We start from the raw sequence: 18901 nt of genomic DNA, 5'->3' as shown, positions 1-18901 counted from the left end.
ATTCCAATGTCTCTTAGTCCACCTATCAGTATTGAGTGGGAGATGGTGTCGAACGCCTCTGTAAGGTTTAATAAAATCAAGACGGCGTTCTTCCCTTCGTCCTGTAGTAATTTTATGGAGTCAGTGAGTTCAATCAGGGCCGTTTCCGTAGAATGATGTGAACGGAAAATAAATGGGAAACTGCTTAACTAACCAGAACGTTCCAGAAATCTCACTTTGACCATTGGCTTCCATGTAATCAGAATTTAATCGCAGTTGGCAAGCTGCCTGTAGTTGAGGAAACTTGATTTTCAGTAGAAGAATTTGCACTTTTATTAATTGAAGACGTCACTGAATGGAAGCTCTGTTATCTTTTTAACAAAAATGTTTGAGTATTCTCATTTGAATGCTTTTCTTTTCTTGAAGGCAGGCTGCCGCCTCGGGTAGTTTGCAGCTTGTCTAAGAGTTATTGATCACAACATCTGTGGCATCATCGTTTGTCTTACTCTCTCTTCTAGCGGTGGCAAGGACAGTACTTACAACATGATGCAGTGCGTCGCCGCTGGCCATCAAATTGTTGCGTTGGCCAACCTGAGGCCAGCTGATGAAGGTGAGCAATAAAGAGCATTTTCATTGCCCATCCAATTGTTTAGTTCTGTGTGTGCAGGGATTGAGGGTAGTGGGCGATAGGCATCTATGGATAACATATGATAGCGCGCACTCGGATTCCATGCTTTTTCTCGATGAGGCGCTAGTGGTTTTAGTTACGGATTGTATTAACAGACAGTGACAAAAGTACTCACACCGGTCCCTCTACCAGTGTCCGGACTGCAGTAGCTGTTGTGTTCCTCGAGGCTGGATCACTCTCTAACTCAATTCTGACAATTCAAGCTGAACATGTACTTCCATGTAGGGTTGTGGGAACTAACTGTTAATCTTTCCTGGAGTGGTGGGTGCACAAGAACCCAACAAACCAGGATCATTTACTTCTTATTAACTATTCCTTGATGTTATATGCCTTATTTATACATGATTTTAGAAAAGTGTAAACTTTTTCCAGTTATTATAACAAAGTATTTTGGCCCCGTTCATTTGGCTTATGTAGCTATGTACTCTCTTAATAAGAGGGTCTCTGATCCTAAGTACAAGAAGGACGTACTGGGTCGCCCGCTAGATCTCTTTCCTGCCCTTGCATCACTGACCTTATTTGTCGGGTTTCTGATTGTCTCTTTGAGTTTTTATCGGTGTTCGAATGCTCACTGAGTTGGCTCTTTTCTTTAATGTGTGTTGGTCTCAAGTGGCTTCTAGCGCTTTTCTAGTTCCACAAGTCAGATTCACTGGTGTGCTCATTGGTGCCAAGGGGCCCGGTATGGTGTTTCCAGCACTCCTTAATAATAGTGCCTTTGTGAAGACAGCTGGTGTGTATAGTGCCCTGTGTACCTGCCTCTGGTCCTTCTTCTGTGTCCCAGCTAGTGATTACTTGCATCTTCTGCATCCCAAGACATTGTCTTCCAAGAGGACATTAATCTAATTTCTACTGAGTAGTGTATATTTTCATAGGGACTGTTTCATGTGCCTTTTGGGTCTGTCTACGCGTCACTAGTATACTTCAGCAGTGAGTATTTTGACGACCAACATTTTAAGTAACTGCTTCCTGTTTTTCTTCTTCAAATAAAAAATTCTCTCAACCTACTCAACACCTGGAACATGCGTCTTAACAGAATACAAAGAAATCAGTAATTGCAAAACAAATCAAAGTAACTTTGCCCGATTAAGGTTATTGAGCATAAAATGCTAATATACTTCAAATGATAGTTTTATACATGTTCTTTGCATATGTAAAGGAAGGAGTCACATAGTGGCAAGTGCAACTACAGATAATAAGAGCAGGGACAGGTGCCCCTCACTCGCATGAGAAAGTGGTCAAAAATCTTTGAAACTGAGGTGCATTACAGAAGTTTCTCTGCTCAGCTTACAAGAATCTAACATTCTCACCTGTGAGAGCCACTGTGAAAACGAGGCTCTGGCTGTCTCGGACAAAGAGGCCTGCACATTTTCGTACAAAATAGGACTACTTTGTAAAAGTCATTATAAAACAGCATGGCTGATGCAAAGCAGAATTCTAATAAATGTTATATCATTACACAGACAAAGCAGACACGGTGGACTCATACTTAAAACAGAGACAAAGCATCAGCACTAATCCTTTTACAAAACAGTCCAAGAACACTCTAACCCAGCCTCTCCGTTCCTTCCAACACATTTCACACAATGAATTTATGCACCCGGTCAAAGCAAGCAGTCCTGCAGGCAGCCCTTGTTTTTGTATTTGTATTTGTATTGTGTATTTGTAAAGCGCATCTATCGCTCCGAAAGGAGCATCCTGGCCCTTGAGAAACAGTATGCAAACAATTACAATCACAAAAACTAGATAGCGGCCATTACATAGTCATCTGGAAGGTTGAAGATCCAGGTTTTGAGTTGCTTCCTAAACTGGGTTTCCTGATTTAGGAATCTGAGGGTCCTGGGCATTGCATTCCAGGCTTTAGAGGACAAGAAGGCTAGAGTCTTACCCCCCTTGGTTTTGTAGTTCCATTTGAGCAGCTTAATCAGGTTATCACCTGAAGATCGTAACGTCCTAGAGGGGTTATAGTGGGGGTATCGCCTGATAAGATACTTAGGGCCTGTGCCGTTAAATGCACGAAAGGCGATCCCCAGGATTTTAAACAATATCCTCTTATGCAGAGGTAGCCAATGAAGGGTCTTCAAAGCGGCCGAAGCTGAAGATTTCCTCGGTAATTTTAATACGAGTCTGGCTGCTGCATGTTGCACGCCTTGGAGTTTTTTCTATGTGGCCTTTTTAACACCTGCCATCAGGCCATTACAATAATCAAGGCGGGCGAGGATTAAAGCCACAGTCACCGCCTTTCTCGAGTCTGTGGGAAGAAAGTAAAAAAACTTCTTTAGGGATTTGATGATGCTAAAACAACTTTCTGCCACATTCCTCACATGCTGATCAAATGATAGCTCGGCGTCAAATAGGACACCCAAATTTCTGGCTGACACCACGGCCTGTGGAGGAGCAGGGGAATCCTGCGGCCACCATTTGCTAGGACAGAATTGGAGATTTTTTCCCATTGGAAGAATCTCTGTCTTATTGGCATTGCATTTTAAATGGTTATTTTCCATCCAAAGGAAAACATCCTTAAGGCAGTTCTTTAAATTTTGCTCGGCATTGGTGGAGTTCCTATCAAGGGGTACAATAAGTTGAGTATCGTCGGCATACGAAGTTCGTATGCCGTATGCCTCAATTAAGGAGATGAGGGGAACCATGTAAATATTAAATAACAACAGGCTCAAAATGGAGCCCTGAGGAACTCCAGACAACACCTTTTTTTCCTTGGAGAGGAAAGGACCCAATGCAATGGTTTGCGATCTATCTGTCAAAAACGAGATTATCCAAGCCAGTGCTACGTCTGTGATTCCGATATCTCTTAGCCTACCTATCAGTATTGAGTGGGAGATGGTGTCGCACGCCGCTGTAAGGTCTAATTAAATCAAGACAGCGTTCTTCCCTTCGTCCTGTAGTAATTTTATGGAGTTGGTGAGTTCAATCAGGGCCGTTTCCGTAGAATGATGTGAACGGAAACCCGATTGCTGGGGATGAAGAATATTATGGGTTTCTACATGGCTTTTTAGCTCTTTGTAAACCATCTGTTCGGTTATCTTACCGAAAACTGGGAGGAATGAGATTGGACGTAAATTGGCGAGGTCTGTGGTGGGTTTATTGTTTTTTTTCATGAGAGGTTTCACGATCGCTTGTTTCCATTCACCTGGAACTACACCTGTGTTAAGGAAAGCATTTACAATCCCATTTATGATGGGATTGACCACATCAATTAACTGATGGAGTATTCGTGGGGGGCAGGAATCGGAAGGGGACCCAGATTTACACAACAGGATCACTTCACGAGTTTGAAATAGTGTAACCGGTGTAAAGAATCTAATACTACGGGTCATGGTCTCTCCACAGTCAGGGGGGCTAGATACCTGGGAGATTCGAGGGGCAGGAAAATCCTTTTGTATTAAATCAATTTTTTTCTCAAAGAAGTCCGCAATTTGGTTGCAGAATTCTGGGGATGCTGGGATTTCCGGCTGTAAGGCTCTTGGATGTGTAAAGGTCTTAACAATGGAGAACACAGTTTTTTGTTTTTGCTTTGCTTCTTTGATGGCATTAATGTAGTATTCCTTCTTCGCGATTTTAATACTGCAAAGATATAGTTTCCTCTGCTGGGTATAAAGGATTCTATCTACAGGATCATTTGTTTTGCGCCAGTTGCGTTAACTTTTCTTACATAATAGATGGGATTTAGCTAGCTCTAGTGTGAACCAGGGGGCATTTATCTTTCTTCTTTTCTCCCTTCCCGGGAGGCGTTTGGGTAGGATACGTTCTTTAATCTCTTGCTGCATCCAAATGTGAAAACATTTAGAGTCCTGTTCTACGTCTCCGGACATGTCGGGATCTGTGTCTGAGTGATTGGTTTGAGCTTGAAGCTATCTTCAACCATTGTCCAGTTAACATAGCTCACTGAATGTTGACTAGACTTTGGTAGGTTCTGAGGACGCGGTACACGGATGTAAAAAGGAATTAGGCTGTGGCCTGTCCAAATTTGTGGGACAGGTATCTGGGTCTCCAGAAGTGGAAAATTAGAGAATACCCCATCCAGAGTGTGTCCTGCTTGATGTGTAGGCTGTATTACCCTTTGCTGTAAGTTAAAAATCTCTAAGGTCTGATGAAAATTAAGTGCCTGCACATCAGATTTGGACTCGAGCTGCAAATTAAAACCTCCCAGCAATGTAAAGTGAGGGTAACGGAGAAGGAGCTGCCCTAAACAGTCACTTAGTGATTCTAAGAACACGGTTGCACTACCTGGGGGGCGGTAAATTAAGCCACCTGAGAAAGAGGAGGTCTCGTTTAATTTAATAGAAAAACCAAGTCCTTCTACTCCTTTAAGGGGGCCTAAATTGAAGGTGTGGCATTTCATGTGGTTTCTCAGCACCACAGCCACTCCTCCTCCTCTCCCCTTCAATCTATCCTGCCTGAAGATGGTATAGCCGGATGGAAGGGCTATTGCTAGATCTGGATTACTACTGTTGGTTAACCATGTTTCAGTTATAAGGAGGCAATCCAGGTATAAGTCGAGGATTAGGTCTTTTATGTCTTGGCTATGGCTGCACATGGAACGCGCGTTAATCAGTCCACCTTCAAAATTTAGAATATCGGCAACAGTGTTGGTTAGAGGAACTTTTGTCTCGACTGGAGACCAAGGAGGGGTCCAACTACAAAACCTACATGAAAACAGCCCTCTTATCTTATTCATGTCAGCACTACAAGGACAACCGTTTGCAGTGTTGAGATTTCGAAGGTCGCTTGCCTGATATATTAGAGTAGGATGTATTGTCCAGACTTTCCTGCGCCTGTCGCGAACTTGGTGCGGACGGGCGCAGATGGGCTTTCATTTGGCGCACCGCCGTCGCGCCCGCTGCGCGGACGGGAACTGGTGTTCCTCATATACTGGTGGAGTAGGGTAGGAGGCGTCCCAAAGCTGGAGCGCTACCCTACTTTCACCCCCAAGATGGCGGCAATCCCTGTGTCCGATCGCGTCAGCTCCTAATCGTCTGCGCGTGGACCAGGGTTCTAGGTGCTGCGAGGGCAAGGGTAAGTGTGAGTTTAAAAGGAAAGTAAATCTTCCACAAAGCACAAAATGAAATATAAACAGTTTTAAAAGATTATGAGCCTAACCCCCGGCTATCCGCCTCAGGGGAGAATTGTTAGCACACTAAATCTGTGTGCTCGTAGTGAAAGGCAGATTTTTTACCTGGGAGCCCACCGGAGGGCTCAATTAAATTTTTGAAACTAAACGATAGAGATAGCTTATGCTGCAATATGATAGAAGAATATAAGCCCACCAGAGGGCGTGATTGCTTGAATTCAATTGATTGCATTAAACTTTATGTATGGTGAAACTCTCTTTAAGAGGTGGAAAGAATGATGACCTACTGTATCCATAATGTTTTTTGAATTGAGACATGGTTAAAAGAATGATATCACTAGAGGTACCTAAGCCACAATGTGATAATGTTATGGAATGGTTTTGCATGAATGATCTAAACAAGCGTTTAACATTGTTAAAAAACTACGTTTCCCAACTCACTTCCTGTATGTGAACAGGAAGTGATGTCAGCATCATTTGTGTTTTGGCGGTCCCTGAGGGATTATAGGATAGTCTTACACAATGGTTACCTTACCGTGAACAAGCAACTGTGTGTTGTGAAACGCGTTGGTGTAGCTATATATATGCTGATACCCTTTGAAAAATAAATCGGAAAAGATTGGGAAGAATCCCCTTTGTGAGTGCAAACTTTTTCTCCTCTTTGAGGAGATCTGTGCGAAAAAAAAAATATATATATATATATCCATATCCAAACCACTCCAGTTACTGCAAATAAATTCACACTGGTGCCGCGGCCTCTGTTAGTAAATGCTTTTTATTTAATTTTGCAACGGGTGCCCAGTCACAGCTTGTTCACGGGTAGAGTTTTGCCGATACAATGTTACATTTAAAGTGAAAGAGAATAGTTCCGCCTTCAATCAATAGAAACAGTGAAAAGACTCCAATGTTAATTTTAAGCAATCTTAAACAATGAAGTTCCATTGAGGCTCTTCGTTTGCCGAAACTTGGTGTTGGGATACTTTGAAACTAGACAAGAGCCCGCCCTTCATCTGGAGCCATAAAAGGAAAGTACTGAGGGAATACCTGCGGTGCGGGGGGGGGGGGGGGAAGGGCGGCGCAGCAGTGCTCGTGATGAGCCCAGCTCGTCATGCTGCACAGTGGAGCTGTGCTCCTGACGAGCTGGGCTCGTCACGACTCCGCCCACTCCCGTAGAACACCCGCACAGGTGGGGAATTCACCGCACGTGGGAGGGCCGCAGCAGATATGACGAGCTCAGCTCATCATGAGCACAGCTCCACTGTGCCTCATGAGGAGCTGAGCTCGTCATAAGCATGCAAGGGGCTACGAGAGCTACACCTTTTGATGATATATTAACACCATTTTTGTAGGACACTTCCATCATCTGGATGGTTTCCAGGTCGTGGAATCCTTTAAAGCTGTGGAAATCTCTTTTATAAGATTCAAGGTAATCTATGGTTGTGTTTGGTTCAATGGACTCTCTTCGTGATTCATTTGTAAAAGAATAAGTGCTGTTGCCCAAAGTTATGCTGAAAAGCCTGCCACCGGTGCTGCAGAATGTCAGGGTTGCTGGTTGTCTCGATTCCACCTGATTCTTCTCTCGTCAGTACCATCCACCGCTTGCCTTTTTATTTAGGTTTTGGACGTTCTTTTTCTCCTCTGCTTTCTCCCCAATTGCCACTGTTTTTCCGTCTTTCTCTTCCTCTTTCTTTCCTCCGTTTGTGGGGTTTTTTCTCTCTTCTTATGGGTCAAAGTCTGATGATGAAAAATAAATGCCTGCCTCCAAAAAAGAGTGCCAGTGGACACCACCAGTTCAAATTAAGCACTGATCTGCCTAATGTATTGTGCAGGGTGAATTTTCTTGCATAGTGTGCTGAATAATATGAGATTGCTCCTGTCATCGTTCTTTCTAATCCTGTGTGGTACATGTGTGTTCTGAAGGACCTCAAATTCATTTCTTCGCCCTGGGATGCAGGGTTGTCATTGCTAGCCCCAAGGAGGCCGTTGTGTAGAGAGGAATAAATAGCCTACGGTATAGCTTTGAGGTAATCTTCAGTTTGAGCATGTGTAAGGGAACTTATTCTGAATGGGTTTGGTATGTAGGCTTAAAAGTTGAAATGGATGTGCTGCCTAGAGGGATTTGCCAACTAAATATGTGTATTATGTTCTTTGTGGTGCCAAGTGTCGATCATTCCCTGCTACCCAATGTCCTCCAGAAGAGAGCGGGTATTGAAAAGACAGTATTAAAATGGTTCCCCTTTTTCCTCAACAACCGCACGCAAAGAATTAAGATTAACAGCTTCAAATCGGACCCCCTCCCCATCAGAAGAGGAGTTCCTCAAGGGTCAGTACTCTCCCCGCAACTCTTCAATATCTACATGGATTCCCTCACCTCTCTTCTAAGGAACTCCAACATCCCTTTCCACCTCTACGCAGACGACACTCAACTCTATTTGGAAACCACATCGATCGCAGACATTCACAGACTAAACAGAGCTCTCATGGAGGTCCCGCACTGCCTCTCAGCCAACCACCTCAAACTGAATGAGGAAAAAACTGAAGTACTACTCATTTCAAATAAGGATGACAACCCCCAAATAGTGGAATGGCTCAAAGCCTTAAACGCCCTCAATGTTTCTCTAGCGCCAACGAACTCCGCAAAATCCCTAGGGATAACCCTAGACCCCAAATTGGACATGAAAAAACACATCTCAAAGACAGCCAAAGGTGCATTCCTCAACCTGAAACTTCTCTACAAAATTAAACCCTTCCTCCCCCCCCCAAAAGACCTGAAACAGGCCACTCAGGCACTGGTGCTCTCCAGAATTGACTATGGCATCGCAGTACTGTCTGGAACACCCAAATCTCACCTGGGACCTCTCACCGCCACCCTCAACGCAGCAGCAAGAATGATCACAGGAACTAAGAAATATGAACACATCTCTCCGGCTCTCAAGGAACTAATGTGGCTCCTGATTGACCAACGAGCCAGCTTCCGTACAGCTTGCCTCACACATAAAGCCCTGCATACAGGCAAACCAGAATATCTGGCCACCAAACTCAAAAGAGCCGGTCAGTCCAGGAACCTCAGAAGCTACAACACACTCCTACTCACTCGGAGGAACTGTGGGGACTTCAGACACAGCTTCACGTATTTGCCAGCTTCACGTATTTGCCAGCTTCATGTCACATAAAATCACAATAAAATCATTATTTAAAAATACTTGCAAATATGCTTATGTAGAGGACCTTTGGACCAACCCCCTTCACCCACTGGTCTCTTCGGTCATCATTCTCTTTCTGCTCCCTCCCACCAAAGTACAAAACGTAGGGCAGATGACCATGAAGTGGACTAGCCCAACCGACTTCAGTCAATGGCTGCTTGCTCTATGAACGACGTAATTTTACTTGATTGCATGTGCATATACACCTAAAAAGAAACATTGACGGGGCCCTTGGGCCAGGGCTTTATATTGTCAATTTTTTTCATTCTTTGTTGTTTATTATTTTTTAAACAACCTTATATGTTTAAACTATGTCTTTAGGTTACAGAAAATCAAAATTCACTTTTCCTTATGCCAATAAGAATCATATAATCATAAATGTGCATAAACACGTAACTAAAAAAGAGGTTCTGTAGCTATTCTAAGTAGAAAACATTCATATTATTCGATTAAAAGTATGTGTGATGCTTAATTGTTCTTCATTTTACATTTTTATTGAAAGCTTACAGCCACCATGTTTAGGTGGCAGCATGTTTTCTGTTTTTATTTGTTTTGATTTTTGTGGCTTGCACCTGCAATAAAAATTATAAACAAATAAACCATCAGCAAAAGGCCATCTGACGTTGAGTTTAGTCTTGAAGATTTGTACCTGTCCTTATTAGCTGGCTCTACAGTTGAAGAAGCCCTTATCGTGCCCTGTACGCACTTTAAATATACTTATATACATACATACATAGCAGGATACTCAATCAAATTGGATTGTTTCTTGTGATCACTGCACGCTGGAGTGCCATAAGCCTTTAGTTTCAGTATTTTCTGGGTTAGATGCATAAACCTTATCTGTGGAGTTGCCCATTTGGGAGATACTTTTCAAGCATTACAATTTCCGGTTGACAATGCCCCAGATAATGCAAATGTGGCTGCTGATTCCGTTTTGCACCAGCCAATACAAAGGCAGGATTGAAATGCTGATGACGACAGGCAGAGGAAGGTAGCTTCGGTGGATAATGTTGAGGTGAGCATTCCTTATTTGGTAACCCTGGTGGCGACGTACTGAAAGAAAGGCAGGCGAAAGCTTTTGAAAAGGATAAAAGTCTGACAATAATAATGAAGTGCGATTATCCAAGGATCGCTCATGGAAAGGTGTTTTAATGGAGAATTGCCGGCTTGGAGGAAGATGGCAGCGGAATATGGAATGTTTGTGGAGAGAGCTATCATGCTCCCCCTGCAGTTTCAAGAATCAACTGAATTGATCTGTTACCGATGGACCATTCAGGCTTTAGATGTGTTACAGGTGCTGTGAATTGACAGGAGGACTGTGGCAATCCATGATTTGATATTGTCCTGCCTGTTAATTGTAGACATGCCATAGTTATGGGCGATTGGTTTTTGAAGTGGACAAGCTAGTGTTTTGTTGTCCAGCTAATGTGTGTCTGACTTGTTGAGCGCTATCCTAGCCACAAAGCAATGAAGCGCTTTACTAGAGGTTTAATAAAAGCAATGCTAGGCCAATGATGCCCGGGGAGTTGGTGGAGGAGGGGATGAAGTGGGGAATCCCTTTAACCCCTTCGAAGCTAATGACGAGCTGGGCTCGTCATGGCGCTTACCTGCCGTGCACTGATGACAAGGCCAGCTCGTCATGAATTATGGTGATTTTGGATCTTTAGCGCAGGACGGGAAAACGCCTAGCAGCCATGTGGTTAAAGAGGTCGTGTCCTCGGGAGTTACACTGTGATCACATTTTACTTCAAGAAGTGGGTCTTATGCTCTTGTCTGAACTAGAGGAGGGGTGGACCATGGGATGTAGAGTGGGATGGAGATCCAGACCTTTCAGAGGTATCGGAATGAGCTGATTTGAATTGTACACGGCCAGGCATTCACTGTAGGAATATGATGGTCAATAGGCGACCAAGGTAAAGGGGAATAGAACAAGAGAGGAAACAGTGACACTGGATATCGCCTCTCTGACTCTTCACTCTAGTGGGTGTGATCATCTACATGGGGCATTGTAGTTCATCTAACCACAAGATAAAACCTTTGATATCATGTCTCACTCAATACTCATCGCAAACACTTTCTATAATGTATGAGAAGCCTCCAGAATATCTCTAAAACTCCGGCTGTCTGGGATATTGGCAAACTGAGGTTATTTCTTGAACTGAAGCATAAAACATTCTATGAAATTCCTATGGCGCTTTTCAATAATAACCTCTCTTTCTCTAGTAAACAGTACTGCCCTTTGTTTTCAATTTACAGTCTCTCTGTCTTATACATTTAGGATGTTTCTCAAGCTTTAATATAAACATATTTAGGGATAATATAGTTTGATAATATAGTTTGTATATACACTAATAAATCACTCTCTTAAGCATATAGCATTAGCTTAGATACAAATATATACATCGCAAAGAGTCATCAGTCTCTTAGTATTTTGAGGGTCCTTCCATTCCTCAAATTGCTGTACAATCCATAAGGGATAACAGGAAATAGAATTTATAATCAATTATGGATATTTCTGGGAAGTACTTTTAACTACCTCACGTTTATTAAAAAAGTATGACAATTTCTTGGAATACTTCTCTGTATTCGGCATCACACTTTTCTCCTGAAACTCCCTAGTAAAAAGCAATCTCCAAGGCTATCAAAACAAACTATGTGGTAGTAAGGTCCTGGTTGTAGCAGCATTGTAGCTCAGTTCCCTAGCACTGACACTCTGGACCACATCAAACCTATACTTTCAAAATAGCCATCAACATTTCTAAACCAGTGTGGGAGTTCTGAAGCCTAATGGGAAATGTAGTTTCTTATTTTGAGTTCAGGTGCCCATGCGTTGTGCATCCTCCAGAAACATGAAGCCCTTTGCCAAGCATTGCCAATGTTTGAGTGCATGCCAACCTTTCTTTTCCCAGAATACGTGCAGCACTTGTGAGTTCACAGTGTTACATTCACTCATCCTGTGAGTGCCAGAAGATAAGTTTAAGTCGTTAGGAGAGACCATTACAGTGTGGAGGGTATTCTTGTTCATCCCCTTTAGAAGGATGTAAGTTTGCTTGGCTTGACAAAGTATTTGGTGTTGTGTGGGTCTGTGTTGCTTGTGTTAGATGGTGGGATGTGCAGGGTATGGTTCAGAGGATACCCAGGCTGAGGGATGCTTTTAGGCTGCTGAGGAGTTAGACAAAGGGGCTTTGACTGCATATGCCTTGGCAGACATTAACACACCTCAGGATTCCTGGGTGGTGAGTGCTCAAAAAGTTGGGTGAAAGTATTCTACGGTTATGATGTACCAGCCAACCAGAGTTGGGACTAGTTGGAACAGCCTCCAATAGGTTATTTTTTGTGGTCTAGGTCTTTTGAAACTTGTTTGCTTGCAGCTGATTGACCTGCAGCTAAAAGGTAATGTGATCTTTGGTGCATAAAGGTATGGCCGGTGGCAGTTATTTGTTTAGAGACACAGGCTAGGCTGGCATGTAATCATTGGGCAAGTTGGCTGCTGCTGCTGATAAGTCACTAGGGGGCATATGAATCAACCTATTTTTTTGTCGCAAATGCTGCGAATCGCTAAAAAACAGCGTTTGTGACTAATAAATAGGGAAAAGGTATGTATGAAAGAATTTGCATCGCAAAATTAGAAATCGCATGAATTGCGATTTCTTACATTGCGAGAACATGAATTCTGCGAATAAAATTGCGATTTCTTCTTTTGCGATATTACAAGTTTGTGAAAATCGCAAACCTGATATCGCAAAATAAGAAATCGCAATGACGTATGAAAAAAACGCAAATTGCGAAAACATGAAATTCGCAAATTAAGAAATCGCAATTACCACCAATTGGATGCAGGTAGTAACCAGGTGGAAGGTACAAAAAGCAACCCACAATGCAACAGAATGTTCCACAATGGCAGGACTATATGTGATAGCCAAGAGGCTGCGTATCCGTGCCCTTTTACAGAGGAGACTGAGACAGGAGAAAATATTCAGACTACGCATCACGCTGTTCCAGCAGACTGAGAAGGACATCCATGAGAAATACAGACTACACCCACACACCATCTTGGACCTCATAGATGAGCTGAAACCCTATTTGGAGCACCCAGCAGCCAGGACACAAGCAATTCCCACCCATGTGCAGGTATTGTGCTCACTGCATCTTCTGGCCTCAGGGAGTTTCCAAGGAGTCATAGCAGAAGTTGGTGGGGTGTCCCAGAGTACTCTTTCGTGCTTTTTTCATGCCTTTTTGGATGCAATGCTGAACAGGCTAGGACATCACGTTTACTTTCCAAGCACCCAACAGGCATTACGTTTCCCCCATTTAACTGGCTGCATTGATGGGACCCATATTGCCATCACACCACCAGCAGCTACAGAATATGTCTTCAGGAACCGGAAAAGCTATCATTCCCTGAATATCCAGATTGTGTGCAATGCTAAATACATCATCAATGACATTGTACCCTGGCAGCACACATGACTCTTTCATCTTCAGACATAGTGGGATACATGGACGTCTGAGTGCTGGACAGTTTGGAAAGGGATACCTGCTAGGTAAAATAATATCACACATCCACCCATCCATCCATCACTCAGTTTGCAGGGGAACATTCACTTACTTTTCATTTCCGTCCATGCAGGTGACAGTGCCTACTCCGTGCGAGACTTCCTCCTAACACCATATCTTAATCCAGCAAATGCCAGTGAAAGGTGGTACAACAGGGCACACCGGTCAACGCGCAGCATCATAGAAAGCACATTGGCATTTTGAAAAGCCGTTTCAGGTGCATACATAAAAGTGGAGGGGCACTGCAGTACAGCCCTGAGACATGTTGTAAAATAGTAACAAGCTGCGCAATGCTCCATAACACGGCAATGAGGAAAGGGACTGAAATTGAAGTGAGCGACTCAGACACATCAGATGATGATTGCACACCTCCCCCTGGCAGGGCAGCAGCAGGAGTAGGGGCAGCAGCTGGACGCCAGAGACCGTCTGAGATCACACGGAATTACTTTTAGGTAAGAAATGAATGTAGTCTAACAAAATATCTGTGTCACAGGTGCTGTGTTTATTCACACTTTACGCACCTTTTGGACATTAGAACCCATAACAGTCATGGCACTGTTAAGTAAAGTAATTATAAAATGATAGTTTGGTTGCTTCACCATTTTATACAGTACGGTACTAAAGCACTTCACTTCCTATGGTGGCGGCTGGGTGAAGGGCGGTGTTCAGATTGTGTGCTCTCCATTCCATGGCTACTAGCAGTACCATGTCTGCCACTGCAGCGTTGAGTTAGTGGCAATGTAGGAGTGTTACTGCTCCTGCTGGAGGTCTCCTCACTTTCTCCAGAGACCATTAGGGTTCTGGCACCAGAGTTGGCTGTTTGCAAACGTTCCACAGCATTGGTCACTTGCTCTAGGCCTCTAGCAATATCTTGGCTGCAGTGAGTCATCTGCATCTGCATGGTGATGCTGCGATGTGTGAGGTTGGATGTTGCTGTGCAGAGGCGGGTTACAGCCTTCGTGTAGCTGTGCATACGTGCATGTGCACGTTGTGCGCCCTGTTTCTTTTACTTTCAGTGCGCTCAAGTGTAGAACATAATTTTTTTATTGCACCTGCCATCGCCATCATGCCCTCACCCATTTTACGCTGATTTCTGTTCAACTTGGACAGCTGCCTATTTATTGACCGCAGTGCCTTGTGTTGTAGGCGCTGCACTTGAAGCATGTCCTGCTCCAGTCCTGCAAATACAGTGGGCGCCTCTACTACTCCTGGACAAGGACCTTTGTGCTCCATATGTGCGTGATCTTTATTGCGGTTGCTGTTGTCCTAGGCTCTCACCAGGTTCTGATGTCTTGACTACTGTCTCTTGCATCCCCAGTGATGTCCATGTCATCCTCCAAAGGAGGCAGAGGGGGCAAATGTCTATGCTTCCTGCGCAATATTGGTGTTGTCACACCTTCCTCACTGCTTTCCCCTTCATTGCCAGAATCCACATGATTTTGGGAGTCCACTCCCTCAGCAATGTCCCCTGGTGCCTTTGATTGTGCTGTGGATGTAAAGGAGGACATATGAGTTTGTGTATTGTCATGAATCTTAGAACAAATAAAGTTTTAGTTTTCAATTTTGAAGTTCTATCAATCCTGACACTCTCATTTTGCCTACAATGCAATCCACAATGTAAGCATGTGTATCATTGCTCTCATTTACAAAGTATCCTTTATCATACTACAACTCCCATGAAGCATCTGTATGTGTATAGAAAGGAGTGTACCTGAAGTCAAACATGTTTTCTTTATGTCCCTCTATCTACACTGTGCGCATGCAACCCTAGCTGATTATATCTTTTTGACATGCATCTTACCTTGAGAACTGGAAGCAGGGTCGGAGCTGTCAATCTTAGCCACTCCACTAACACTCTCAGGCAGGAGAGTGGCCTCCACAAGCTCTTCGTGTGGTGTTGTTTGTTCAGCAGTTGAAGTACCACCACCAGTCTTCTGTGCCTCCTTCAACCTGGCAGCCACCCCCTCTTTAGATCTCTGGCGCATGTCATACCATCTTTTCCTTAACTCCTCTATGGTACGTGTGGTGACTCCAACAGCATTAACCTTTTGTTGAATTTCAAGCCAGGTCTTCCTCTTCCTTGACTCTGGAACCTTCAATGCTTTCTACCCAAAAAGCCGCTCATGACTGCAAACCATTTCCTCAATTAAAACCTCCTGCTCCTTTTCTGAAAACTTGTGCTTCCTTTTCCTTTTTTTCTGCCTCCATGCCCTCCTGTGGCCTCTGTGACTCCATTGTAGAGCTAGCAGTACTGTGCAGCCTTCAGAGACACTCCTAACTGCCACTGGGTGTGGCTCAGGCAAGCAGGTGTAGGTAATCACTCCCTCTTCCTGGTTGTGATGTCATCAAGCTGCACCTGCTTTGCAGATTCCCGGTTTTGCGATTTCTTAAATTGCGAATTTCGCAATTAAGGAATCGCAAACCGTGATTCGGTGAATTTTTAGCGACATTTAAGTAATCGCAAACATTTGGCGATTATTTACATACATCCCGTTTTGCGAATGTGCAACGGCGAATCGTAAATTTTCGAAATTTCAGATTCGCAAAACGGAATCTTGATACATCTGCCCCTTATACCTGGCCAGATATATTTCTGGGGCAATGCGATCACTGAAAAGGTTATACGGGTTATTGGAAATGTTTTGTAATGTGCAGATTTAGGCATCAAATGTATCTCCCACCATAGGATACAATTCGGAAGCCCTTTATTGTGATATGGGGACTGTTCCGCGTATTACTTGCCCCACTTCAAGTAAGTGCGAGTAGAGAAAATTCTGCAAGAGTAGTGTATGTCAGAAAATAAAAAATGCACCTAGGTGCTATATGTTTCGGCTAGTAAGAAATTGGGGCGTGGAGGTAAATGGGTACTGTTTCAGGAAAATTGATTAGAGAATACAAAGGAATGCAGTGCACAATCGAGGATATGGACTTTGTGCTGAGCCTCATGGGAGGGTCTCTACTGGAGAGGATGAGTGGACCTGCACGGTTTCGGTGATGAAAGTACAGACAGGATTTTTTTTTTTATTCTGTCTTGTGCTACATAATAATTTGTTTGCGTGGTTGCATTTTTATTCTGTTGTAAATGTTTACTTTACTTGTAAAAAGCTGAGATAGTGATTGTGTGTAAAAGCAACTGAAATCTGAATGACACAAAACACCCTGAAACTTAATGGCTCCAAAACAGAAATCCTGGTTCTTGGTTCAAATGAATTGACCCCATCTGTCACCCGTACGCTCTTTTGAGGCACCACCCCATAACCGGTCTCTCTGTTCCAAGTCATCAGTATATCCGCCCTCACTGGTGCATGAATGTCTTGTGACATTAAATTTCTCTTTGGTGGGGGGGTGGAGGAGCATAGAGCTCATAAGCCTACTAGAGACAAACCTACAGACAGGCATTTCACAGTGGTCAAGGTTGCTATTCACATTTCATTTGACTATACACTTTGGCCACACAACTGATTCTGAATAGCAATGGTTCACGTCTACTGTATTATGGGTTGTAATCTCCCATTGTGATCGTTTTTTTATAAACTTTTCTGTGTGTTTTTGAAGGTGGGACAGATGAACTAGACAGCTACATGTACCAGACAGTGGGTCATCAGGCCATTGACATGTATGCGGAAGCCATGGCCCTCCCATTGTATCGACGCACTATCGAAGGCCGCAGCGTGGACACAGGGCGAGTGTACACGGAGTGCACAGGGGACGAGGTGGAAGACCTGTTTCAGCTGCTGAAGCTCGTCAAGGTATAGTGTGGGTGGAGTGGGCCTCTCTGGGTACGCTATGCGGTGAGAATGAGCCTCTTGGTGTGTGAAAGACTTATCAATAACTACTGTGCCTTGAGAATGCCTACCTGGGTGCAATGTGTAGTGAGAAGGCCTCTCAGGTAAACTGTGAGGGGATGTTCAGGGTTCCCTATGTGATGGGAATTCCTCTCTGGCTACACTGTTTACTAAGCATGCCTTGTAGACAACTTTGCTTCATGGGGTAGACCACGTCCGCTCAGGGTGCACTGTGTTCATAGTTTCTCCCTAGGTGCTCTGTTTAATGAGAAGGCCTCTGGATACACTCTGTGGTGAGAATGCTTCTCAGGGGACATTAATTGGAAGATGGGGCTCTCAGGTTATATATACGGTGTCCTGAGAATAGCCCTTGGGTTCACTGTGTGGGAATAACGTCTCTGATGATACACTGTGTGGTGATAGTGCCTCCCCAGGAAACACCGTGTGGTGATAATGTCTCTGTAGATCCACTCTCTAGTGAAATCTGGGCACATTTTGAAGTGAGAAGACCTATTGAGGTAGTTTGGTGATAAAAACCTTCCAAGCTGCATTGTTCCGCGTGTTTTGAAAAGCCCTCTGAGTGGCGGGGCTTTGATATTCTGGTGGACCACTGAAATAATGCGTTTGCTGTTTTGTTTCACTGAGTGGTCCTTGCTTGGAATATCAGCTGGTGCCCTCAACATTTCACCCTTAGTAGGTCAATAAAATAAGCACCATTAGGTTGGGTAAAAGTCTGTTTACATTGCCAAGAAACATTTTTAGCCGTGAGCCTGCACATCACAAATAGAAATGTTATGTTGCCCTGATAAGGTTTCTCGACCTGCAGTGTGTGGAGAAGCCGCTGGAGCTCCAGTGCATAATGTGAAATCCTGTTTGTAATGAGAAGCCGTGCTTGGAAACAGTGTGTGATGAGGCAATGGTACAGTGGGAAGAGGAAGGCCTCGTGGGCACACTGTGTGGTTAGAAGACTTCTTAATGTACATTGTGCAGCGCGATTGCCTCTAAAGGTGAAGTGTGCGGAGACCAGTATCTATGAGATGCACTGTACGATGAAAATTTCTCTTTGGACACAGTATGCAATAAGAAGTCATTTTGGGTGCAGTTCCTGGTGAGATGTCCTCTTGGTGCATATTTTAGTGAAAAGGCTTCTCTAGGCAAAGCGTGATGTGAAAAAACCTTTCAAAGTCCCTTATTTGGTGAAGTGCCTATCATGTGCCAGTATCCGCTACTTGTAAATTGAGCAATAGTAGAGTAGTAGTAAGTGTTGATTGGCCACTCACCTTCACAGGGCTGAGCAACAAGTTCAATGTAACTAGCATGGACAGAGCATAATTTAGTACTAAGTTGAAGTAGACATATTATCTGGAAGGTGGGTCTGCGAAGGGAGGAGAGTTTATTTCCATAGAACTCTGACATTATAGTACCACATTCACAACTTTATGGTATGTGAAGATATACGCGTGCCTAATGTGCAAACAAAGGCGTACAGAAAAAACAAGTTCTTTCTCAGAATTAGGATTAGGGTAGGAGTGTCCCAACAATACTTCATGTAAGACCTTTTTAGACCAGTTTTAAAGTTGGTAAATGCTACAATACCTCTGTA

General features: G+C 43.7%; 1 protein-coding gene across 1 annotated transcript in view; it reads left to right on the top strand.

The window, feature by feature from the left end:
* Positions 1-18901, top strand: part of DPH6 (diphthamine biosynthesis 6) — a 467592-nt gene that overhangs the window by 4341 nt on the left and 444350 nt on the right. Inside the window, exons 2-3 of the mRNA XM_086937004.1 lie at positions 498-589; positions 17069-17262. Coding sequence (XP_086793130.1) covers positions 498-589; positions 17069-17262 — 286 coding nt within the window. The remainder of the gene's footprint in view (positions 1-497; positions 590-17068; positions 17263-18901) is intronic.

This window comes from Lissotriton vulgaris, chromosome 9 (genome assembly GCF_964263255.1).
Source record: "Lissotriton vulgaris chromosome 9, aLisVul1.2, whole genome shotgun sequence".
NCBI classification, from domain to species: domain Eukaryota; kingdom Metazoa; phylum Chordata; class Amphibia; order Caudata; family Salamandridae; genus Lissotriton; species Lissotriton vulgaris.
Note: the sequence above shows the minus strand (reverse complement) of the source record. Positions and strands in the feature narration are given on the sequence as shown.